Source organism: Kogia breviceps, chromosome 20, assembly GCF_026419965.1.
Source record: "Kogia breviceps isolate mKogBre1 chromosome 20, mKogBre1 haplotype 1, whole genome shotgun sequence".
In the NCBI taxonomy this organism is placed as follows: Eukaryota; Metazoa; Chordata; class Mammalia; order Artiodactyla; family Physeteridae; genus Kogia; species Kogia breviceps.
Window position 1 is genome coordinate 29,403,023 of NC_081329.1, and position 21,956 is coordinate 29,424,978.

The 21,956-nt window shown below is 49.0% G+C and overlaps 1 protein-coding gene across 6 annotated transcripts; it reads left to right on the plus strand.

Moving 5' to 3' along the window:
* Window positions 1-9,069: 9,069 nt before the first annotated feature.
* On the plus strand, window positions 9,070-21,237 carry GINS4 (GINS complex subunit 4). 6 transcript variants are annotated; one of them, XM_059049510.2, is made up of 9 exons: window positions 9,070-9,248; window positions 9,922-10,036; window positions 12,225-12,311; window positions 13,365-13,478; window positions 16,501-16,598; window positions 16,763-16,851; window positions 19,195-19,285; window positions 19,376-19,494; window positions 21,007-21,237. In XM_059049510.2, the coding sequence occupies exons 2-8, from the start codon at window positions 9,941-9,943 to the stop codon at window positions 19,470-19,472; spliced, it is 672 nt and encodes a 223-aa protein (XP_058905493.1). In that variant the 5' UTR covers window positions 9,070-9,248; window positions 9,922-9,940; the 3' UTR covers window positions 19,473-19,494; window positions 21,007-21,237. The 6 variants fall into 6 exon arrangements, with proteins under 6 accessions (XP_058905493.1, XP_066878824.1, XP_066878823.1 ...); XM_067022723.1 differs by having other exon boundaries at window positions 9,082-9,248; window positions 9,936-10,036; XM_067022724.1 differs by having other exon boundaries at window positions 9,092-9,248; window positions 9,941-10,036.
* The last annotated feature ends 719 nt before the right edge of the window (window positions 21,238-21,956 follow it).

Genomic DNA, 21,956 nt, shown 5'->3' on the forward strand with positions numbered 1-21,956 from the left:
GAGACTATATTCCGACTTAAATTCCTTCCATATTCCACTTGGCCCTAGTTCCTTGGATCCGCGTCATTGCTTCTCACGAGTGACAGGCTTTGTTCCTTGTTTCGTTGTGTGTTTCAGTCTCGTATAAAGGAAGAGTATTCATGCCGCCTCTGATTTCCAAACCTCCCTCCCCCTTGCCGCCCCACCTCGCCCCTCGAGTGCCCTGAGAGCATTGCTCTTCCTCCCTGCCTGCATCCCCAACTCCCAGCATCCCGCACAGTGCTACCTACACGTGGCACTCAGCTATTTGTAAAGTGTGTAAATGCACGAGTTATAAGTTGACAGGTCATTAACAGAGTTACTTTACTACACTTCATTGGTAAGGTGTTTGGCTTGCTAAGATAGTGGCTGGTAAACTCCCCTTATAAAGTCTTGTTCTAAGAGGCAGTATCTGTGGCTTAAACTCCATTAGAGTGGACTTGCCTAAAGGTAACTATTCTTGAAGATTTCAGTGACCTTTTTCCTCTGGATCAGGAATTCCCAGGGAAAGGAAAGGAATTGCATTCAAAACTTCTGAAGTGGGCTTCCCTGATGGCGCAGTGGTTGAGAGTCCGCCTGCCGATGCAGGGGACACGGGTTCGTGCCCCGGTCTGGGAAGATCCCACGTGGCGCGGAGCGGCTGGGCCCGTGAGCCTGCGCGTTCAGAGCCTGTGCTCCGCCAACGGGAGAGGCCACAACTGTGAGAGGCCCGCATATCACAAAAAGAAAAAAAAAAAAAAAAACAAACTTCTGAAGTAGATAGGTAATGAAAAAAATGAATAAGCCTCCTACGCATACTTTGTCCTTTTGTTATTCTGTATGTCATTGGCCTTGCCAGTGTGTTATGTTAAATCTAGCTGGGGTTAAAACTAGAAAACATTTTAAAGTATTTTTCTCCTGAATTCTTTAAACTTCTTGAACCTACTGATACACGTTCACTTTGAGAAAGTTTCCACTTTTCAAAGTTTTCTAGGACCTCATAAACGTGAATGACACTTTGTATTCATTTAAGTCCTTACTAACTAGACTTCTCTGTACAAAGTTACAAGAGACTGTATGAAGGATGTGCTTGTCACTCATTTAGCAGGTAGAATGAATCAAACAGGTTTGCAAATATTGCTACTCAATGGTATAAATACGAATTGAAATAGGTCAAAGTGCTTCTCATCATTTGTGCTTGGCTGGAGGATAAACATCAATAAATATAACCTTTACACAATGACCAGCTTTAATCTGCAGATGTGTAAAATGTGAAGGATTTTATTCCTCCCACAAGAGCTGAAGTAAATGGTTATATAGTAGTACTCTGCAGTACTGGAAACATGGAAATGTGTAGAGGATAGCAAATGTCTGATTAACATCTTATTTGCCATGAATGGTGAATGCCAAAATGTAGGTTCTAGACCACCCAAGTTCTAGGATAGGACAGTGGTACATGTATTTTGCTCCAAAATGAGTAAACAGAGAATTACGTGATCAAATAAAGGTTATGGCCCTTCTGTATTGTATCCTGAGTTCTTCCCATAAACCTTAAATGGTGCAGATGTGAAGTTCTGAGAAATTCTGCCTAAAACTAGGAAACTAGGAACTTAATGCCTACTTTAAAAAATTTTAAGCCTCCAACTTGCAAAAAGAAATAATTTTATAAATCGGACAAAACCAAAGATCTTCAGTTGAGTATCGTTGTCAAGTTAAAACAAATTTATGCCAGCAGAATTTTCAGATTTTTAAAATAGTATCAGTAGTAAGTATTTATGGACCTTGTTAAGAATTTATTTAACTTTGTGCTATCACTTTTTACCTTGGTAGTGAAATCTTTAATCTTCAGATTAATAAATCACTTTGAAGAATTTCTTTTTGTTTCTCACACAAAGAGGTTTTTTTTTTAAGGCAGTTGGGGTGGGGGGTGGCAGCTAAAAATCAGTCCATTGGCTGCTAGATCTGTTGTTCTTTTTTTAAATTTATTTTTATTTATTTTTGGGGGGCTGCGTTGGGTCGTTGCTGTGCGCGGGCTTTCTCTAGTGGCGAGCGGGGGCTACTCTTCGTTGCGGTGTGCGGGCTTCTCATTGCAGTGGCCTCTCTTGTGGAGCACAGGCTCTAGGCGCGTGGGCTCAGTAGTTGTGGCTTGCGGGCTCTAGAGCACGGGCTCAGTAGTTGTGGCGCATGGGCTTAGCTGCTCCACGGCACGTGGGATCTTCCTGGACCAGGGCTCGAACCCAAGTCCCCTGCATTAGCAGGCGGATTCTTAACCACTGTGCCACCAGGGAAGTCCAGATCTGTTGTTCTTAATCTTAATGTTTCTGTTCATGTATATATTCTGTTACTTCATATTTTCACAGACCACTTTATTGCCAGGAAATGAACATCATAACTTGTATTCACAATGTTTTAGCAATTAGTCTTTTTTGAACAACCAAATAAATGCCAAACAGTATAACTGTAGGAGTTCAGATTCTGTGATATGCAAGGACTCAGAAACCTAGATGTATTGTGGCCTTTTCTTTCCAATTAGCGGATTGGTGGGCTTTCCTGGTGGCGCAGCGGTTGAGAGTCCGCCTGCCAGTGCAGGGGACACGGGTTCGTGCCCGGGTCCGGGAAGATCCCACGTGCCGCGGAGCGGCCGGCCCGTGAGCCATGTCCGCTGCGCCTGCGCGTCCGGAGCCTGTGCTCCGCAACGGGAGAGGCCACAACAGTGAGAGGCCCGCGTACCGCAAAAAAAAAAAAAAAAAAAAAAAAAAAAGGGGGGTAATACTCAATACTCTGTAATAACCTATGTGGGAAAAGAATCTGAAAAAGAATAGGTATGTGTACATGTATAACTGAATCACTTTGCTGTACACCTGAAATTCACACAACATTGTAAATCAACTAGACTCTAATATAAAATAAAAATTAAATAATAAAAAAAGAAATTAAAAAAATCAAAAAAATTTTTAAAACTACATACATTTGTCAACATAAATGACCATATCCTAACTATTATGCATACCAGTTAACATCTCCAGTATCAGGTTGGGCTTTGATAATTTTACACAGAGCCTCACACACTCACACACACAACCCCACTCTGCAGGACTTCACTCAGGTCTCTGTCTGCAATTCCTCCAGGTCTTCAGGTCTGTTAGTCTCATTGGTCTCATTGTCAAGAGACACCAGCCTCTGAGTTGCGCTAGTTCTACTTATACCAAAAAAGAAAAGAAAAAAAAAAGTGAAAAATGTGGACAAATAGCTTATTCCTGCTCATAGGTATGTGAGTAGGCCTCTAAAAGAAATGACTTAAACTTGTAGCCTAGAAGCAGCCTCTAGCTAAGGGTAAAGTTCAGGGTCAAGCTGAATTTCTCTCTTAACATAAACATGTCTAAGACGAAACAAAGAGGGTGACTGGGAAATGTATGATCTCACTTCCCCACCAACGGGGAAAAGTCCAAAGTAATTTCATCCCTCACAGAGCTCCATGGGGTCACATCCAAATCTTATTGACTCTACTGACTTAGCAGCTCACAGGATGACAGCTGCTCACAGCAAGATCAGCTCTGACAGACCAACTGACCCAAGGTTTCTGGTTCTTGTTTCCAAAGATACCAACAATGAACACAATTTCATGACCAAATTTCAGTATTTTCAGTATTTTCCTCTCCCGTTGCGGAGCACAGGCTCCAGACGCACAGGCTCAGCGGCCACGGCTCACAGGCCCAGCCGCTCCGCGGCACGTGGGATCTTCCCGGACCCGGGAAAATATTTTTATAACTGACTGAACATAGCATAAACTGAAAATATAATTTTAAAAATCACTTTTGGATACCCTAAAGGTGGAATTATTATCAATACATTATCTGTTCTAGCTAATTTAATAGTCAGATTATGGAACATAATTAATCATTCCATTCTTTGGCCGTCTGATAGAGGGTGAATACGGAACTCAATTAAAATGTTTAGTTTTACCGGTGAGAAACCTGTAAGTGTTTAAATGAAGAAATTTAGATACAATGCCAAAAGTTTTTAAGATGTCACAAATTTTTGAATTTCACATTTTCGTATTAACCCAAGCCTCTTATTCCTTATTATTTCACGTACTGACACCTCAAGAGATGTATAATTTATAGATCCTCCGTGTAGAAATGAAAACAGATGGTAACAATTAGAATACAATTCCATCTCTGTAACTCTAATTAGAAAATTTGGAACTTAAGAAAATTTTAAAATAAATCTTACTGTAAATTGTCAGCTCAGGGAAACCACTGTCTATATGCAGACAAACTTGATTGTATTCTAACAGTTGCCTCTATACAGAAAAAAATTATTTGAATAAACTTTAGTCTGAAGTGGAATGACCCATTTCGTTCGTTAGGTCAAGTTCTCAAGATGGTGCCGTGCCTACAATCCATTAACACAAAGAAAGGTGTGGCATTAAAATGAAGAACAATGAATGGAATTTTGATACAGGGTACATTCTTTTTTTCAATTTATTTTATTGGAGTATAGTTGATTTATAACGTGTGTTAATTTCTGCTGTACAGCAAAGTGATTCAGTTATATATTCGTTTTCATATTCTTTTCCATTACGGTTTATCCCAGGATATTGAATATAGTTCCTTGTGCTATAGAAGTAGGACCTTATTGTCTATCCATTCTCTATATAATAGTTTGCATCTGCTAACCCCAAACTCCCACTTCATCCCCCCACCCCCCTCCCCCTTGGCAACCACAGGTCTGTTCTCTATGTCTGTGAATCTGTTTCTGCTTCATAGATAGGTTCATTTTTGTCATATTTTAGATTCCACATATAAGTGATATCATATGGTACTTGTCTTTCTCTGTCTGACTTACTTCACTTAGTATGAGAATCTCTAGTTGCATCCACGTTGCTGCAAATGGCATTATTCCATTCTTTTTTATGGCTGAGTAGTATTCCTTCGTACATATGCACCACATCTTCTTTATCCATTCATCTGGACCCTTAGGTTGCTTCCATGTCTCGGCTATTGTGAATAGTGCTGCTATGAACATAGGGGTGCATGTATCTTTTTGAATTTGAGTTTTGTCCAGATATATGCCCAGGAGCGGGATTGCTAGATCATAGGGCAACTCTATTTTTAGTTTTTTGAGGAACCTCCATACTGTTTTCCATAGTGGCTGCACCAGTTCACATTCCCACCAACAGTGTAGGAGGGTTCCCTTTTTCTCCACACCATCTCCAGCATTTGTTATTTGTAGACTTTTTGATGATGGCCATTCTGACCAGTGTGAGGTGGTATCTCATTGCAGTTTTGATTTGCATTTCTCTAGTAATTAGCAATGTTGAGCATCTTTTCATGTGCCAATACGGGGTACATTCTTGAGTAATGCTACCTTTTAGCTTTTTCCTATGGCTATATATTGTAAAACAAACAAACAAACAAAGAGCATTGCCCTAAGCTGTAAGCCTATAGAAATACTGAGTTTGCCTGGTTTTCATTTAGACCTAGAGACAATTCCCTAGAGTAATTATGTGGACCCTAAATAAACACGAGGACCTGCCCAGCACATTGACATAGAAGCTTTTCATCAGAGGTTCATGACACAAAGGCACACATATTTCTTTTTTTTTTTTTTTTTTTTTTTTTTTTTTTTTTTTTGGCACACATATTTCTTGATGGAAAGGTCACATTTCTCTTTGCTTGACTCTTATCCAGAAAATCATTAAGAAAATCATTTTACTTGGCCTGATAAATGCTATTTGGCCATAGTTTTTCAGAAGATATATTTAATTTTTTTTTAAAAAAAGGAAAATTCATGGTCATTTTATATTCTGCGATGAGCAAATAACTGCACAGCCTTTGGATCTCCTTGGACGTGACTCATTCTTCCTGCAAGCTGTGCTCACATGTCACTTCCTTAGGGAGTCTGCTATAGGCTGAATGTTTGTGTTCCCCCAAATTCACATGTTGAGACCCTGACCCCCAAGGTGATGGTACTAGAAGGTGGGACCTTTGGGAGGTGATTCAGTCATGAGGGTGGAGCTCTCATGAACGAGATTAGTGCCCGTATAAAAGCGGCCCAGAAAGCTCCACTGTCCCTCCCACCATGTAAGGTCACAGCGGAAAGACAGCCATTTGGAAGCCCTCACAAGACACTGACTTTGTTGGCACCATGACCTTGGACATCCCAGCCTCCAGACTGTGAGAAACAAATTTCTGTTCTTTATAAGACACCTACTCTACGGTATTTTGTTAAAGCAGCCTGAATGGACAACCATCTAAAATGTCCTTCCTCTTAATGTTCTATATGTGCTACCCAGTTTTATTTTACCACCACCTGACAAACAATTGATATTTGTTTATTGTCTGTCTCCCATCATATGGTTTGTGTTTCCTATTCACTGCTTTATCTCTAGCACCTACACAGGGCCTGGCAGTAGATACTCACGTATCACTAGATGCTCAGAGATATTTGTTGAATGAAGAAATGAACGCACGTGGGAATGAGGGGTGCTGTGCTAGATGTGGGGATACCTTCAGGGAATTCGCAACCTAATAGGAGAAATGAACATGTTAACACTGCCATATAGTGTGATAAATGCTATATCAGAACAGTGTAAGGTAATATACACTGACCTAATTGCTAGGGATGGTTTCACAGAGGAAGAGGTACTTCGGCCGAGTCCTGAGGGATGCGTACGAGTTCGTTAGGTGGTTACAGGGAAAGAGAGAAGCCTAGAAAGAGGGAACAGGAGGTGCAAAGAGAGGAGACAAAATCCCACGTCCCTGAGCAGTTCCACATGAAGGGAGCGAAGAGGGTGTAAGGGGGAAACACTGAATAACAAGAAAGTCAACAGTGCTGCTTTCAGAGCATGACTAAAATCATATAACCTCCTGACTCCTCTCAGGGGATTCCCTCCAGCCTCCCAGCAGCCCGCTTCCTTGCAGCGGTCTAAGCCTCAGGACCATGAGTAGCTAGCCTAGAGGTGTTCTGCCCACGCCCCTCCCAGGAAAGTTTCAAGAGCGGACGAGAGAACATAATCTTACACTCTGCCCGAGGAGGTGCCAGCCTTGGCCGGTGTCGGCCTCTGCTTCCTCGTTAACAAAGCTCAGGCAAAGTGAGGAGACAGCATCTACAGCTTTGCCCAGGGCTGGGGAGCCTTCATAAGAGCTGAAGTCAAAGCCAGATGCTCTATTTCCTGGGTCCATCCACAGCAAGCTGACTCTTTTTGTTATTGCCAAGGTTCATTCTGGGCTTGGGAGGAAAAAAAGCATCCTCCCGTCAACTAATAAGGCAACAAGACACAAAGGGGGAGGTCGCGTCTGTGCTGGAAACTAGAAACACATTAAGTCCAAACTAAGGAAAGAGGGTCTCACCGTGCTCCTACAAGGGAGCGGGTAGGAGAATAGAGCATTAAAGGTTTGTACCTGCATTTTGGGGGGGGGGGGGGTTAAACAATAGTACAAAGCCACATTATTCTTGAAACTGTGATCTCAAAGCTTAGAAGAGATTTGAAAAGTTTATATCTTTATTGGAAACATATATAGGTTAATTCAATGTGCTTTAAAGATGGGGTTTGAGTAAGGGATGAGGAGCTATCAAGTCTGGGGGGGGGGGGGGGTGTTGGAGCTTCCCTGGTGGCGCAGTGGTTGAGAGTCCGCCTGCCGATCCAGGGGACGCGGGTTCGTGCCCCGGTCCGGGAAGATCCCACGTGCCGCGGAGCGGCTGGGCCCGTGAGCCATGGCCGCTGAGCCTGCGTGTCCGGAGCCTGTGCTCCGCAACGGGAGAGGCCACAACAGTAAGAGGCCCGCGTACCGCAAATAAATAAATAAATAATAAAAAGGAGAGATCACAAACTCCACCTCTTGATGGAGACGCGTGAGCAGAAGAGTTCAGGATAAGACTGATGTCAGAGCAGCTCTCTTGGGAAAACACAACTTGCCACAACTAAAAACCACTGGGTCACCAACCACTGCAACACAGAATTGAAATGGACCTGGAAAAGGCCATCATCTGTCATTAACAAAACTTGTCTGCAAGCACTGCTCAAAGGGCCCTTCCCTTGGAATACCTCTTTGCTGTCCTCCAGCTTCCTCAGCCCTTTTGTAAATATGCCCACTCTCTCACTCAGTATATTCTATTGTAATTATTTTTATAACACTATTGTAATCAGGCAGGTACTACCCAATCGGTCAATTAGCCGGACTTCTTTTTTCTGATCACATCACAAAGAATATTCAGATTGGTGGGGAAGAGACACTTCTAGGGGAGCCAGAAGCGATACTTTGCACAGAAAACAAAGGAGAGCGGAAAGAAAAGCATCAGCAATTAAGAGATGAAAAACTGTAATCACACAAAGAAAAAAAAATATATATATATATATTTGCCCTACAGTAAATGCAGAAGGCATAAACTGCAAATATCAAAATAACCTAGAGAGCAGCTGGGATGGAAGCATTGCCTAAAGCAATGGTTCTCCAAGCTCACCTGCCTCAGAATCACCTGATGAACCTGTTGAATGTCTCCCCCCTCCTCCCCCGCCCCCCGCTAGTTCCCGATTCCGCAGGTCTCGGATTGGCCTGAGAACTTGCATTTCTCTCGGGTCCCAGCCGATTTGTTGCTGGTGGTCTGGAACAGCGTTTTAAGAACCACTCGCCTAAAGGTTTTTAGAGCTGGGAGTAGTGGCCACAGGTGCAGCCCCGGCAGATAGGCGGTAACCAGAAAGGCCACAAGAGAAGTGGGTGGAGAAGACGACCCAAGAGGTGGAAGCGGCCTGATTTAACACAGCCCACCTCTCTGTCGGCCCGGCTACCGGCCAGAGCACACGCGGACGGCTGCAACCGGTGGCGGGAAGGCCCACGCCGCCGGAGCCCCCAGCCGCGGTGACCAGGCGCCTCCTGCCGACGGTCCTTGGGAGGTGTCATCCGGCACCGCACACCCAAGCCGGGACGAGGTGGGCGGGGCCCAACTCGGGCCCGCCTCCATTCAGGAATTGGTCCAGAGAGCGAGCCAAGGGGACGCAATCCCCGCCCCCATGGTGGGCGGGGCCGTCTGGCCGTAATTGGTCAGCCCCGTCCGTGCGCAGTGACGTTGAGTCCGGACGGGAAGTGTCCAAGAGGAGCGCGGGAGCTGAGAAGTGGAGGATTAGCTGCGTCCCGGAAAGGCCTCACGCGGACCGTACTGCGGCCGGTGCTCCTCGGGCTGCTTCCCGTGAGCGTCCGGCCCTCGCCACCCGCCAACCCGGGGTGCCTTCGCAGCCTGCCCAGGCCCGGGTGAGCGTCCAAGTGGGACCGCTGGGAGTGCGCGCGCGTATTGCGCGCGCGCGCGCCTGGGGGGAGGCGGTGACCCTGTGCTCGTGGCCCCGGGAGGCGAGCGGGACGAATGTGCTCTCGGTGTCCCTAAGGCTCCGGGGACGCGCCCTCGTCCCCACCACCCACCCGCCTTCCTAAGCCCTTTGGGTCACCGACCGGACAGATGGTGCTGGGCCTTGTGACTCCAGGAAACGGGCATGGATTGGTTCTCCCAGCAATTTTATTTGCCTGCTCTTAGTGAAGCGCCGTGCTGAGCGCAGGGGCTGCACAGGTCACTGTGTCCCCAGCCCTTAGAGGTGCCAGGATTCATATTAGAGCTGAAATGAACGCAGCCCCCGAGGGGAGGACCTCCTCCTGGAAAGCAAACAGATAATTACTGCAGGGTGTGGTAGGCGCTCAATTCAGGGTGCACATGGAAGCCCTTGTAAGGAGTGATCGCTTTGAGAAATTGATCCCTGACCTAAGATTTGAAGGAAGAGGTGAAGAATTACAAAACCAAAACCTATGAATTCCCTAGCCACTGCCAGTGAGCCTCTACAACCGCAGTAAACCTTTCCCTTTTCCAGGTACATAGTTGCGTATTTTTGAAAATAAATGGAGCACATAGCATAGTATGGGTTCTTTTATTTATTAGGTTCCTGGTTTCAGAAAAGATGGCAGAGGAACTGGATCTCTCGGGACAGGACTCTGATGCGGGGAGTGAGGAGGTGGTCCTGACCCCTGCAGAGCTCATTGACAGGCTGGAACAGGTAAGCAACCCAAACAGAATACCCCCTCCAAGCTCAGCCTTTTTATTTAGTCCAGCTGTGCAGATGTCAGGAATTAGGAAATGAGATGGAACTCGAGGCTTATTTCAAGAGAAGAGAGACCGCATCTTACCATCTACACAGAAATAGGAAGTAGGGGGACAACCGGATAGAAACCTCATAGTGTCAGACACAAAGGCCTCAAGTGGGGCCAGAGAGGGTCAGCTTTGGGGACATTTACAAGAACAGCTCACAGAGCAAAGGATCAGCTAGTTATTTGTGGGGACCGCAGAAGTGCTTGGTAGAGACTTGTAAGGTCTAGAAAGTGCTGAAACACCTTCTTTAGGAGAAAACTGGTCTTATTCTTCCTTTTCCTCCAAATACTTCCTTTTGTCCACCGTTCTGTATGCTTCCACTGCTTACCTCAAACCACTTCTGGGCTGTTTCTCCTTTTAGTCATAATCGCTGTGGCTTATTGAGTATTTCCTGTGTGCCAGGGCTCTTCACAATTGTTGTCTCAGGAGGCCTTGGTAGTTGCGGAGTTCAGACTACCTGTGTTTAAATCCCTGTGTGCCACTCGTTTTCTTTTTTAATTTTTTAATTTTTTTAAAAAAACTTTTTGGCTGCGTCAGGTCTTCATTGCTGCACGTGGGCTTTCTCTAGTTGTGGCGAGCGGGGGCTACTCTTCGTTGTGGTGCGCGGGCTTCTCATTGCGGTGGCTTCTCTTACTACGGAGCACAGGCTCTAGGCGTGCGGCCTTCAATAGTGGCAGCGTGCAGGCTCAGTAGCTGTGGCGCATGGGCTTCAGTAGTTGTGGTGCACGGGCTTAGTTGCTCTGCGGCATGTGGGATCTTCCCGGACCAGGGCTCGAACCCGTGTCCCCTGCATTGGCAGGCAGATTCTTAACCACTGCGCCACCTGGGAAGTCCCCACTCGTCTGTTTTACAACTTAGGCAGGTTGTATAGCTTGTCTCTAGTACTTCCTTGACTGTCAGTGGAGGTAATAATAGTGGCAGCCTCACAGAGCTGTTATGAGGATGAAATGGGGTATTATGTGTGAAAAGCTCAGAGTGTTGCCTGACGTGCTGAGCGCTCACTGAATGTTAGGGGCCAGTGGTCATAATCAGTACAACAATGCCCTGAGACAAGCACTATTGTCATCTCCATTTTACAGATGAGGAAACTGAAGCTTAGAGATTAGAGGTGTAAAGTAACTTGCCAAGGTCACACAACAGCAGCAGAGCCAGGATGTGAACCAGGTCTCTTTCATTTACTACACCTGCTACCTTATTCTTCTCCCTCTCACCGCCCCTTTCCAGAACTCTCTCATGTTTGTTACATTAGGATTCTTCATTCTTTCCTACCATTACATGCCATCGTGAGTGATAAAACCCAAGGAAGGTCATTTTAAAATTATGTCTCAGACCTTTGTAAGAATCTGGTGAAAACTCTGGCCCTCCCTCCCAGAATAATGCACATATACACCCATGCAGAACTTTGCATGTGATTTCAGGAGATTCACAGACACCCTGAAAATTTAAAACCCAGTGAGATATCGCTTATACCCATCAGAGTGGCAGAAATGAAAAAGGTGAACAGTATAAAGTGTTGGCAAGGAAGTAGAGAATCTAGCACACCTGTATACCACGGTGTGCGTGTAAATTGGTACAGTCACTTTTAAAAAATAATGTTCTGGTCAGGTTAAAGAAGGCACACATGTCTTGTGGCCAAATTATTCTACTCCTGGTGTACTCTTGGGCAGTTATTAAATAATGTAATCTGTGTTTTCTCATCAACAGGGTAAGGATAACTATCCATTTCATCTCAGTTGTGATAGTGATGAATGAAAAAAATTAATAAAGTGCTCTGAGCTGAATGGGAGGGCGCTGGTGCCCCCTGGTGGGCAATAGCAGATACAGACACTGGTGCCCGGTGACAGGTACCAAGTGGACACCAGGTAGGGTTACTCTCAGCCATAGGTGTACTGACAACACAGCCTTTCCACTAAAGGAAATAAAAAAGCCATCATTAAACATAGCTTGTCTTCAAAGCATTTCCAGTATTTCCAACCCGTAGACGGTTTCTTTGCTGAGGCGGCTGTGGTTTTAGGGGTGAGTACTGACTCACACGGTTATTTTGCTGCACTGTGAGTAATGCCCCTTTGTGTGTTTTTCGGGCGTTGTTTTTTTAGGCCTGGATGAATGAAAAGTTTGCCCCTGAGCTGCTGGAAAACAAGTCAGAAATCGTAGAATGTGTCATGGAGCAGCTGCAGCACATGGTAAGAGGTGCCTCCCTCAGCGTTCAGAGGAGGGCAGCTTAGAAGGTGTGTCAGCAGCGGAGTGAGAGGCCATAGGCTGATAGCAAATCTGTTTCACTGGGCCCAGCCTAGTTTGGGTTTTTTTTTTTTTTTCTTTTTTAATGTTAAATTAATTATCTACATTTACAAAGCCTGGGAGCTCCTATGAACATCTGGATGTCAGCTTCTAAAAACCTGTCCTCAGCATTCCTGCATTTGTACGCGAGAACAGCTGACCAGAGCGGGGCGGGGAGCGCCCCTTCCAATGTGGTCCCCAGGTCCCCAGCTCCTGGCTGCCCACCTTTCTCAGGTACCTTACCTGCCTGGCCCCGAAGCCTCTGAGTGTGCGGCCCTTGCCTTAGATGAGCCGGGCTTCAGTCCCTGTCGGCCTCAGGATAGCTTTGAAACGTTGGTATTTTACAGTTTCTCAACTGGTGCTTTAACTACTTTCAAGACCCTTTAGACATTTCTTCTGTCTGCTGCTGTCCTTTACACTCGGGTTGGGGTTCTTCTGGGCCCTTCTGACCCAACCAGATTCAGATTCTATTCAAATGGTCATTTTCTAAAAGTAAACGAGAGCTGTCTGCACTTTATGTCATGAGACGGTGGTCATGTATTGTTTGTGTAGTTAAGAAATTAGAAGGAAATGAGAGCCCTTAAACGATGAGTTTTTTGTTCTCCTCTGACCTAAACGTAGCCTCCGAGTCCGTAATGTTGCCAACGATGATGGGCCTTGTGGGCCATGCGCTGATGGAACACAAAAGGTCCTTAGTCTTTGACTCTCGTGTTTTTTTTTTTTTTTTTGCGGTACGCGGGCCTCTCACTGCTGTGGCCTCTCCCGTTGCGGAGCACAGGCTCCGGACGCGCAGGCGCAGCGGCCACGGCTCACGGGCCCAGCCGCTCCGCGGCACGTGGGATCCTCCCGGACCGGGGCACGAACCACGTCCCCTGCATCGGCAGGCGGACTCTCAACCACTGCGCCACCAGGGAAGCCCTCTCGTGTTTTTTTACAAACTTCTTTTTCTCTGTTAACAGGAAGAAAATCTCAGGAGGGCCAAGAAAGGCGACCTGAAGGTCAGCATCCATCAGATGGAGATGGAGAGGATCCGCTTCATCCTGAGCAGCTACCTGCGGTGTCGGCTCATGAAGGTTGGGGGGCAGGGGCAGCTGTCGTGCGGACGGAGGGTCCTGGGAGGAGCTGGGAGGGTCCAGGGCCTGCAGGTGCTGCTGAGGCCCCACGTCAGGGGAGCCAGAGTCGGGAGGGCGGGACCGTTCTGGAGAAGCGTCGACGGCACGGCTGTCTCCCACCTCCGGGGACACTGTTAGTCTGTCTGCTGCGCGAATGCCCCCCCCCCCCCCCCGGAGTGACCGTTGGGCGGTGCTGAGCGTGGAGGTGTTGGCAGTGGATGAACAGGGAATACTGACCCGAGGGGACCTGGTTTTAAGAACTGTTTTGCATCTGTCGTCAAGTCAATGTCAAACGGACCATGCCAATGACATTCAGCTATATCTCCGTGGCCGTCTAACCTATGAAAATGAAACGGCAAAACATGCTCATTGTCAACGACGTCTGTCTTAACCCTGGAAGTTCTTACCTCCTTGAAGTTTCTTTTCATTTGGTTTCACTCGTCCTCTTCGTTATTACAAAGCAAATAGGCTTGATTCGTGAACGCCACGGGTGTGAGCGCGTGGGTCCACTGATAACGTGGAATTTTTTCAGTAAATATTTGCGGTGCAGTGATCCGAGGTTGATTGAGTCCAGATGCAGAACCAGGGATACGGAGGGCCGACGGGAGGGGAGGGCTGCTAGCACACCTAAGCCCCGAGTCGTTCAAGGGCAGCCGTGCCCTCTGCCACGGGAATGCGCTTCAGATACCGAAGACAGTCCTCTCAGCTAAACGTTTCAGCCGTTGATTTCCATCTACTCTCCTGGTCTCTTCCCTTAAAGGGTTTATCAGTGTCCTTCTTAAATTATGCCACCTGCAATGGAACAGAGTGTTCCCGTTGTAGTTTGGTCACTTTTGGGAAAAGCAGGATGATCGCTTCCCTTCTCCTGGATATCAGACTGGTAGTAACGCCACCCAGCGTCATGTAGCATCTGACGGACACATCACCCTGAGTTCATTCCGCGCTCGCCATGAGGACCAACCCCATTTGAAGTTTTAAAGCTGTTGCTATTATTACGCCGTCCCGTCACTATCCTGTATTTCCGTGGCTTGGTTTTTGACCCTTCAGTGTAGGGCTCAATACTTGTCCCTCTTCAGCTTCTTTTTTCGGGCCATTGCCCTGGTCTCTGGATCCAAATCTTGTCACCTAGTGTATTAGTTATTTCAGCAAGTTTGAGGAGTGTGTCATCAAAGGTCTTATCTGGTTCGTTAGTAGGACTGGGCCAGTGATCGATGTCCCGCCAGAGCCTTCCCCGCTGATCGGCGTCTGTCAGTTGAATCCGTGTCCTTCTTTCGTTTATGCATCTCCTAGTCTGTGCTGTCACCCAGCACCCCTGCTACAGCTTGTCCACAAGGACGTTAAAGACATCATCACTCCATTTTGAAAAACTCGAGACGCGCTACGCCTCTCCCCACCCTCAGCTGCCGGGCCGCTCAGTTTCTTGGTGGGTGTGTGGTGAGGTGAATGCTCTGCACGCTCACCACTACTTTCTTTTGAGTTCACAAACCCTCTACCTGTAAGGCCACGTACAACGTGAAGGACGCTGATGTGTGTTGGAGGGGTCCCCTCCTTTGTATTTTTGAAAGTCAGGAAATGTGTCTGCCTCTAATCTTTCCCACCTCCTCTGAACTCGGTGACTCTGAGATTCTGAAATGGCATGTATTTTTAGTGCACAAAGCGATACAGCAGCAGCGGTGATCCACGTAGGACAGGAGAAGGTGCTTCACACCCTCCAACTCCGTACAGACGAGAATTTAGTTCGTCCTGGAGCCCAATCCGTCCGAGCCGGGAGACCTCACCGCTTTAAGGAGAAGTGCTGCCTTATCTCGGCCTTCAGCTCTCCTTGCCATGATCGTGGTCCTGCTTGCAGAGAGCGTTTCCCTGGTGGAGGTGGTCGTGAGAGCTTTGACTCCAAACGAGACTGCCCTTCCTGATTCCTGACCACACACCTTTCCGTAGCTTTTAGCTTCGTGGTTGTTGTTTTCTGGTAGTTCTTAGCATTCTTCCCAAGCCTCGCCTCATTGTGGGTTTTATCCTTGCTGGTTATATTGGTTTTTTGGTTGTTGTTGTTGTTAATACATTTATAAATTTATTTATTTACTTTTGGCTGCGTTGGGTCTTCGTTGCTGCGCACGGGCTTTCTCTAGTTGCAGCGAGTGGGGGCTGCTCTTCATTGCGGTGCACAGGCTTCTCATTGCAGTGGCTTCTCTTGTTGCAGAGCACAGGCTCTAGGCGCGTGGGCTCAGTAGTTGTGGCATGTGGGCCCAGTAGTTGTGGCTCACAGCCTCTAGAGCACAGGCTCAGTAGTTGTGGCACATGGGCTCAGTAGTTGTGGCTCGCGGGCTCTAGATCGCAGGCTCAGTAGTTGTGGCACATGGGCTCAGTAGTTGTGGCGCGCAGGCTCAGTAGTTGTGGTGCACGGGCTTAGTTGCTCCATGGCATGTGAGATCTTCCTGGACTAGGGCTCAAACCCGTGTCCCCTGCATTGGTAGGTGGATTCTTAACTACTGTGCCACCAGGGAAGTCCCTGGTTATAGTCTTATAATTGAGCATCACTCTCTGTCTGCTTAAATGTTCTGTGTGTGTCTCTCCAGCCTCTGTATCTGTTTCACTTCACAGGTTGTACAGATGTGTCTGTACAATGACATAGAAGTGCTGGGTAACAGCCCCTTCCTTTCTCTTAACTTCCATTTCCAGTTGTCTCACCAGATTTCTTTCATGAAAGCCTCTCATCCTTTTTAAACCGTCTTCCTTTTTTGAGCCCTGGCCTTTGCTCCAAATTCTCTGAAACCTGCCTCAGTGAAGTCCCGTGTGTAAGTCTTATGATTCGAAAGAGTCTCAACCATGAAAATGTATCATTTTAAGAGTCACTTTCTAGATTAACCTTGACCTGTTTCAGGAAACTAGCATGTGTGCCACTGGAATCAGACGAGACCTTTGCTGACACACTTGATCAAACTTGCTGATGGCAAAAAGCGTTGACAGGTGTTTCCTGTGCCCACAGATAGAGAAGTTTTTCCCTCACGTCCTTGAAAAGGAGAAAACACGCCGTGAGGGGGAGCCTTCCAGCCTCTCTCCGGAAGAGTTTGCCTTTGCCAGAGAGTGAGTACGCAGCAGGCTTGGGACCTGCCTTTATTTCCCTGGCTTGCCAGTGTGAGTTTGGTGGTTGTGTCCCTGGGGCCAATCGCAGGGCCATTGCTGTTGGTCTTATAGCCCTGGTGGCTCCGGGACGTGTCATCACTGTGATGTGGGTTTGTGTGTTTCAGGTACATGGCTAACACAGAGAGCTACCTCAAGAAAGTTGCCTTAAAGCACATGCCTCCTAATTTACAGAAGGTGGACCTCTTGCGGGCAGGTGAGCAGAACATTCTCCTTTCGGACATCCCGAGGGGCTGTAGTTTACACCCCACGTTATCTCCAGGTGCCTTAGGATAGCATCTTCATCTCCACTCTCTTCTCTTGAACATGGGCAAATAGGTGCATAGATAGATCAGCAGGAAAGAGACAGAGGGGAAGGGTTCTGGGTTAAAAAGCAAAAATCGTGAAAAGCAGGCGCCGGGGTAGCAATTTCAGCATCACTTTCGTGTTCTTCCGGTTCAGAGGAAATTCTCGCAGCTGCCGCTGTAAGTGCAGACTCACCCGCGTATGCAGTCACCTCCTGAGGGCCCATGCTGTGCTCGGCTCCTCTGGGCAAGGAAGATGCCGGGGTCCCTGGTCTCTGGGGGCAGCAGCGTCTCCCTCACAGGTTCCAGGCCATGCAGGGCCTGTCTCCTCCCGGGGGGACATTAGTTGGGAGGCTGGGACACCTCCAGGGGTCCCTCAGGGCTCCTGATCTTCAGTTGTGAGCAGCCTCCTGGCGGTGAGAAGGGGAGCAGGACCGACGGCAGGGAGGCGCCAGGGAGGGAAGCACGGCCATCTCCTCTGCCTCTCGCCCCCTTGCTCGTCCCCCGAAAGTCTGCCGAGCCGGTGGGGGGGCCCTGGTGGTAACCCTTAACCTTGGATCAGCCAGCAGGGTCCCTGGCATGTGGCCTCCAGTCCACCTCCCTGGCCTTTCCCAGCTCGCCATGTCCACGCAGGACCTCACGGGGGCCTGGAGTCCACGGGTTCCCAAGCTGAGTCCGGGACAGCCGAGACCTGGGCGTCCCTCGCCGAGCCAGCCTGGGGGCCGCGCTCCGAGCCCTGCCGCTGGTGGGGGACTTAGCCCCGGCTGCCACAGCTAAGTACCACCGACAGGATGGGGGCGCCTGACCAGCCGGCATGGATCCTCTCACAGATCTGGAGGCCAGATTCCATGGTCAGGGTGCTGACAGTGTTGGTTTCCCTGAGCCTCTCTCCTTGGCTTGCCCGCGGACGCACCCTGCTGTCTGTCCATCTCCTCATCAGGTTGCATCAGGACCCCACCCTGACGGCTTCATTTTACCTCTTTAGAGGCCTGGTCTCCAAATCCATTCCTGTCCTAAAGTACTGGGGTTCGGGGCTTCAGCGTGTCATCATGGAGGGGACGCCAGGAGCAAGCTCACCGCGTGCCGGGCTTGTGGAACTCTGAACTGGTCGTTTCGGTGAACCTGCCTGAGGGACACAGGAGGCCCAGTCCGTGTCTAGTTCGGCCGCTTTCGTCTGTACTTACGAGTGGGGCAAGGACCACGTCCCTAATCACTGTCCTGCACCACCTGTCGTATCCAGTTGAGCCGGGTCCAGGCCGTTGCCCCGGGTCCAGGCCGTCACCCCAGAGCTGCTTCTACTTGATGCTGGCCAACACCTCCTAACGCTCATGTGTCGCTTTTCCTGGGTCCCTTCCAAGGACCAGAGCTGGGCGCCTAGGGCTGGAGCTGTACGGGGGCCAGCGTGCCCTCGTGAGATCAGAGCCTTGCTCACTTAGCCCAGGTGCCCCCTGGAACACGGAGACCACGATGGCAGGGTCGTGGGAGGGCATTGTAGCCTAACATCCTTCGAGGGTTTCCTCACGTCAGCAGCTGCCCAGTGGGCCCAGCTGACCCTGCTGAAGTTGGTGTCTCTGGCAGGCCCAGAACCCGCGAGCAGCCCAGGGAACCCTCCCCGGACCTTTGCGGCCAGTTATCCTGACTCGCCTCCTGTAGACAGGGAACCGAGGGCAGCCCCACACCTGAGCTGGGCTCTGAACCCTGAGTTGTCCAGTGGGTTCTCCGGACCGCGCAGGTGATGGGGTCTTCTTGGCACAAACGGAGCCTCGGGCAGGGAAGGGCTGGAGGAGCTGCCAGCGCGGGGCACTTTCTGGTGAAGTGCTGGCTGGTGGTAGAGAGGGAGGGGTGCTTACGGCACGCAGCCTGCATCCATCTCCCTGACGTTCAAGGCCATCGCCATGTGACCCGGCCTCCCTAACATCCTGTCCTCCCACCCTTTATACAGACATGCTTTCTGGCCCGATGCACACGCTCTGTCCTCCTGAGACGTCGTGCGTGTTTCTCCCATGGCCCTCGCTCTTCCTCCCGGGCGCCCTGCACGTCTTAAGTCCTCATCACTTGTCAGATGAGCGGGTGCTTTGTGAAACCTGAGGGAAGTATGCTGTTTCTAGAAGGAGGCAGATCTCTCCTCAGATCCCTGCCCCCAAGATGCTTTTACATCAGGGGTCCCTTTGTGCCTGGCAGTTAATCCCAGCAGCTTCTCCATCCCGATCTTGTTAGCTGAGCATTTTCTGATCCCACTGTCGTCCTCCTGGCAGTTCCCAAACCAGACCTGGATTCATATGTGTTTCTGAGGGTGAAAGAGCGACAAGAAAACATACTGGTAGAACCGGAAACAGATGAGCAGAGGTGAGTGGCGTTCGCGTCGCGGACGGTGGGAAACACTCCTCGCCGTGGGGCGGCAGCCGAGCTCCGCGGGTACGTTGTTCTCTTTTCCAGGGACTATGTGATCGACCTGGAGGAGGGCTCACAGCACTTGATCCGATACAAAACCATCGCACCCCTGGTCGCTTCTGGAGCCGTACAGCTGATTTAAAACCGGAAGCAGCTCACCCAGAGTGAGGACATGGGACGTTAGAGGGCGTATTTGGAAACCCCACGTGTCAGCGGGAACCTTTCCCGGCAGCGCCAGGGGTCACTGGGCACCGAGACCCGCTCGGGGCAGGTCCCTGCCCGGCTGCTGCAGCCAGGCTCAGCGGGTGGGGTCACCGCTCAGCCGACCCCGCGGCTGGGCAGGCACACGGAAGCGCCCTTCGTGGTGGCGTTTGAACCGAGGGAAGAGAGGCCGAGGGGGTGCGTAGAAAGGCCTTGCTGCCTGTGATGAGGGGACCGGTGGGCCCCGATCTGACGGCGGCAGGAGCTCTCCCTCAGCCCTCCCGGTAGGAAGAGTGTAAATAGACGAAGCCGTGTGGCCACCCCGTACAGCATGTCACTGACTCGTGTAAACTCACCTTCTGGAGCCTCTGCTCTCGCGCTTAAAGCCAGCTTCTGCCTTGCCTAACGGAGCATCACAGCCAGTAAACTAGTAGCTGGGTCTCAGTTTCATGGCAGAGAAGGAGCCCACGGGCAGTTCCCGGCGTGTAGTCTAGCGAGGGGCGTCCTCCCCGCGGCGAACCTCAGCGCCAGGCGGGCGGTCTCCCAGGCCAGCGTGCGGGCCGTCGGCCGGCCTTGACCGGGGCCCCGGGGGCCGAGCAGCAGCAGCTGTTCCTTTTGAGGCTCTTCACTTTCTCAGGGGAATGGATGAAATTAAACTCGGGGAGTGGACAGTGTCTCGGTGACACCCGAGGAGGGACGTACACACATGAATCGTCTCCCCCTGCAACGTGATACAGAGCAACTGCCTTCCAGTCTTTTCTTGCTCGAAGCAGAGGCAGGTTTTCATCTACATGATGTTGGCTCTTGGAGTAATCAGTGTGATATTGCTGTCATTTCCAAGAGAAATCACTAAGTGAAAGCAAGGAAGGTTTCATTCGTTAATAAAAACACCTTATATCTCACGCAGTGCTTTGTTTGCTCCAGAGCGTTTTCACCCTCTTCAGCCATTCATTAAATAAATGTGCGGTGAGCACACAGTGTGCCGGGCACAGTCCACCACACTGGGGCTCCAAGCCAGAATGAGATGGTCACTGACCCAGCTCAGGTGGGAGAAGTGCCTTGAAGATAATTAGAACGGGGGGCTCACGGGGGCTTGCCGGCATGACTGGGTGCCCTGAGAGGCTCTCACTGATTTCAGTGAATCTCACCGAATTAGGCTGAGGTCTGAATAACAGGGCCAGACACAGAACTCGAAAGGCTTTCCAGGGAGAAAAGGCAGCCTGTGCAAAGGCCCTGAGGCAGAAACTAATTCTACCTGCAGTCGGTGTGGCTAGAAGGCAGTGGGCACAATGCGGAAGGATGCAGGATTAAGGTCTGAGAGGCAGGCTGGCCCCAGATCACTTACGGCTTTGTTAGCAAGGACCCCATGGGTCCTCACAGCATCCTGAGAAGCAGGCAGGGCTGGTAGTGGGTAAATAGGTGGGAAACAAGGCGGGCGTTCAGCAATAAGTCTGAACCCAAGTCTCCTTCCTCAGGGCCATCTTGTGGTCCCATGTCACCGTTGCCTCTGCTGTGGAAAGGAGAGGACCAGGCTGCGTCGGGTCACCCGCTCCCGCCCTGTGCATGCCGGGCAGCACGGAGGAGTAAGGTCGTCACTGAAGCCACAGAGCTCGTTGCTCCATTTCCTTCCTAGGTCACCTCTGCAAAGGAAGACTGGTTTAGATAAGCCATTTCGAAATAAAGGGGAAGTTGAATTTCAAAACCAAGTGAAGGGAAATGATGTGGTTTAGTGTGACGTCTTTAACATTTTCAATTTGTGGGGAGTATTTTGCTTTATGGTTAAAAACTCATCACTGGAAGCAGGATGGGACATTGACTTCAGACAATGGCGTCATACCTTATTATAAGCTTGTTGGCAGCGAGATTCCTGAGGAATGCTTGCGGGTCCATATCTGCAGGCGCAGCAAAAACATGTACCAGCTGTGACCTTGCATCAAGACCCTCTTGTGTTTCCTCTGTGCCCAAACATTGAGGCTTCAGTGCCCCCAACCCCGTGCACATCCACCTTCCTTCTGTGATGGACTTGAGCTAACCAGGAAGCTCTCAGAGAGATTGTGAAGTGAGCACATTATACACCAGTACTTCAGATAAATGTTATATGATATCAATTCTATGTGGAATAAAAAAAACAAAACAAATGAACTTACTTCCAAAACAGAAATAAATCCACAGACATAGAAAACAAACATGGTTACCAAAGGGGAAAGGGGGAGAGAGGGATAAATTAGGAGTTTGGGATTATTTATTACTATACTATATATTAAATAGGTAATCAACGAGGACCTAATGTGTAGCACAGGGAACTCTACTCCGTATTTTGTAATAACCTGTAAGGGAAGAGAATCTGAAGAGAGTGTACATATACATATATATATATAACTGAAACGCTGTGCTGTATACCTGCAACTAACACGATATTGTAAAT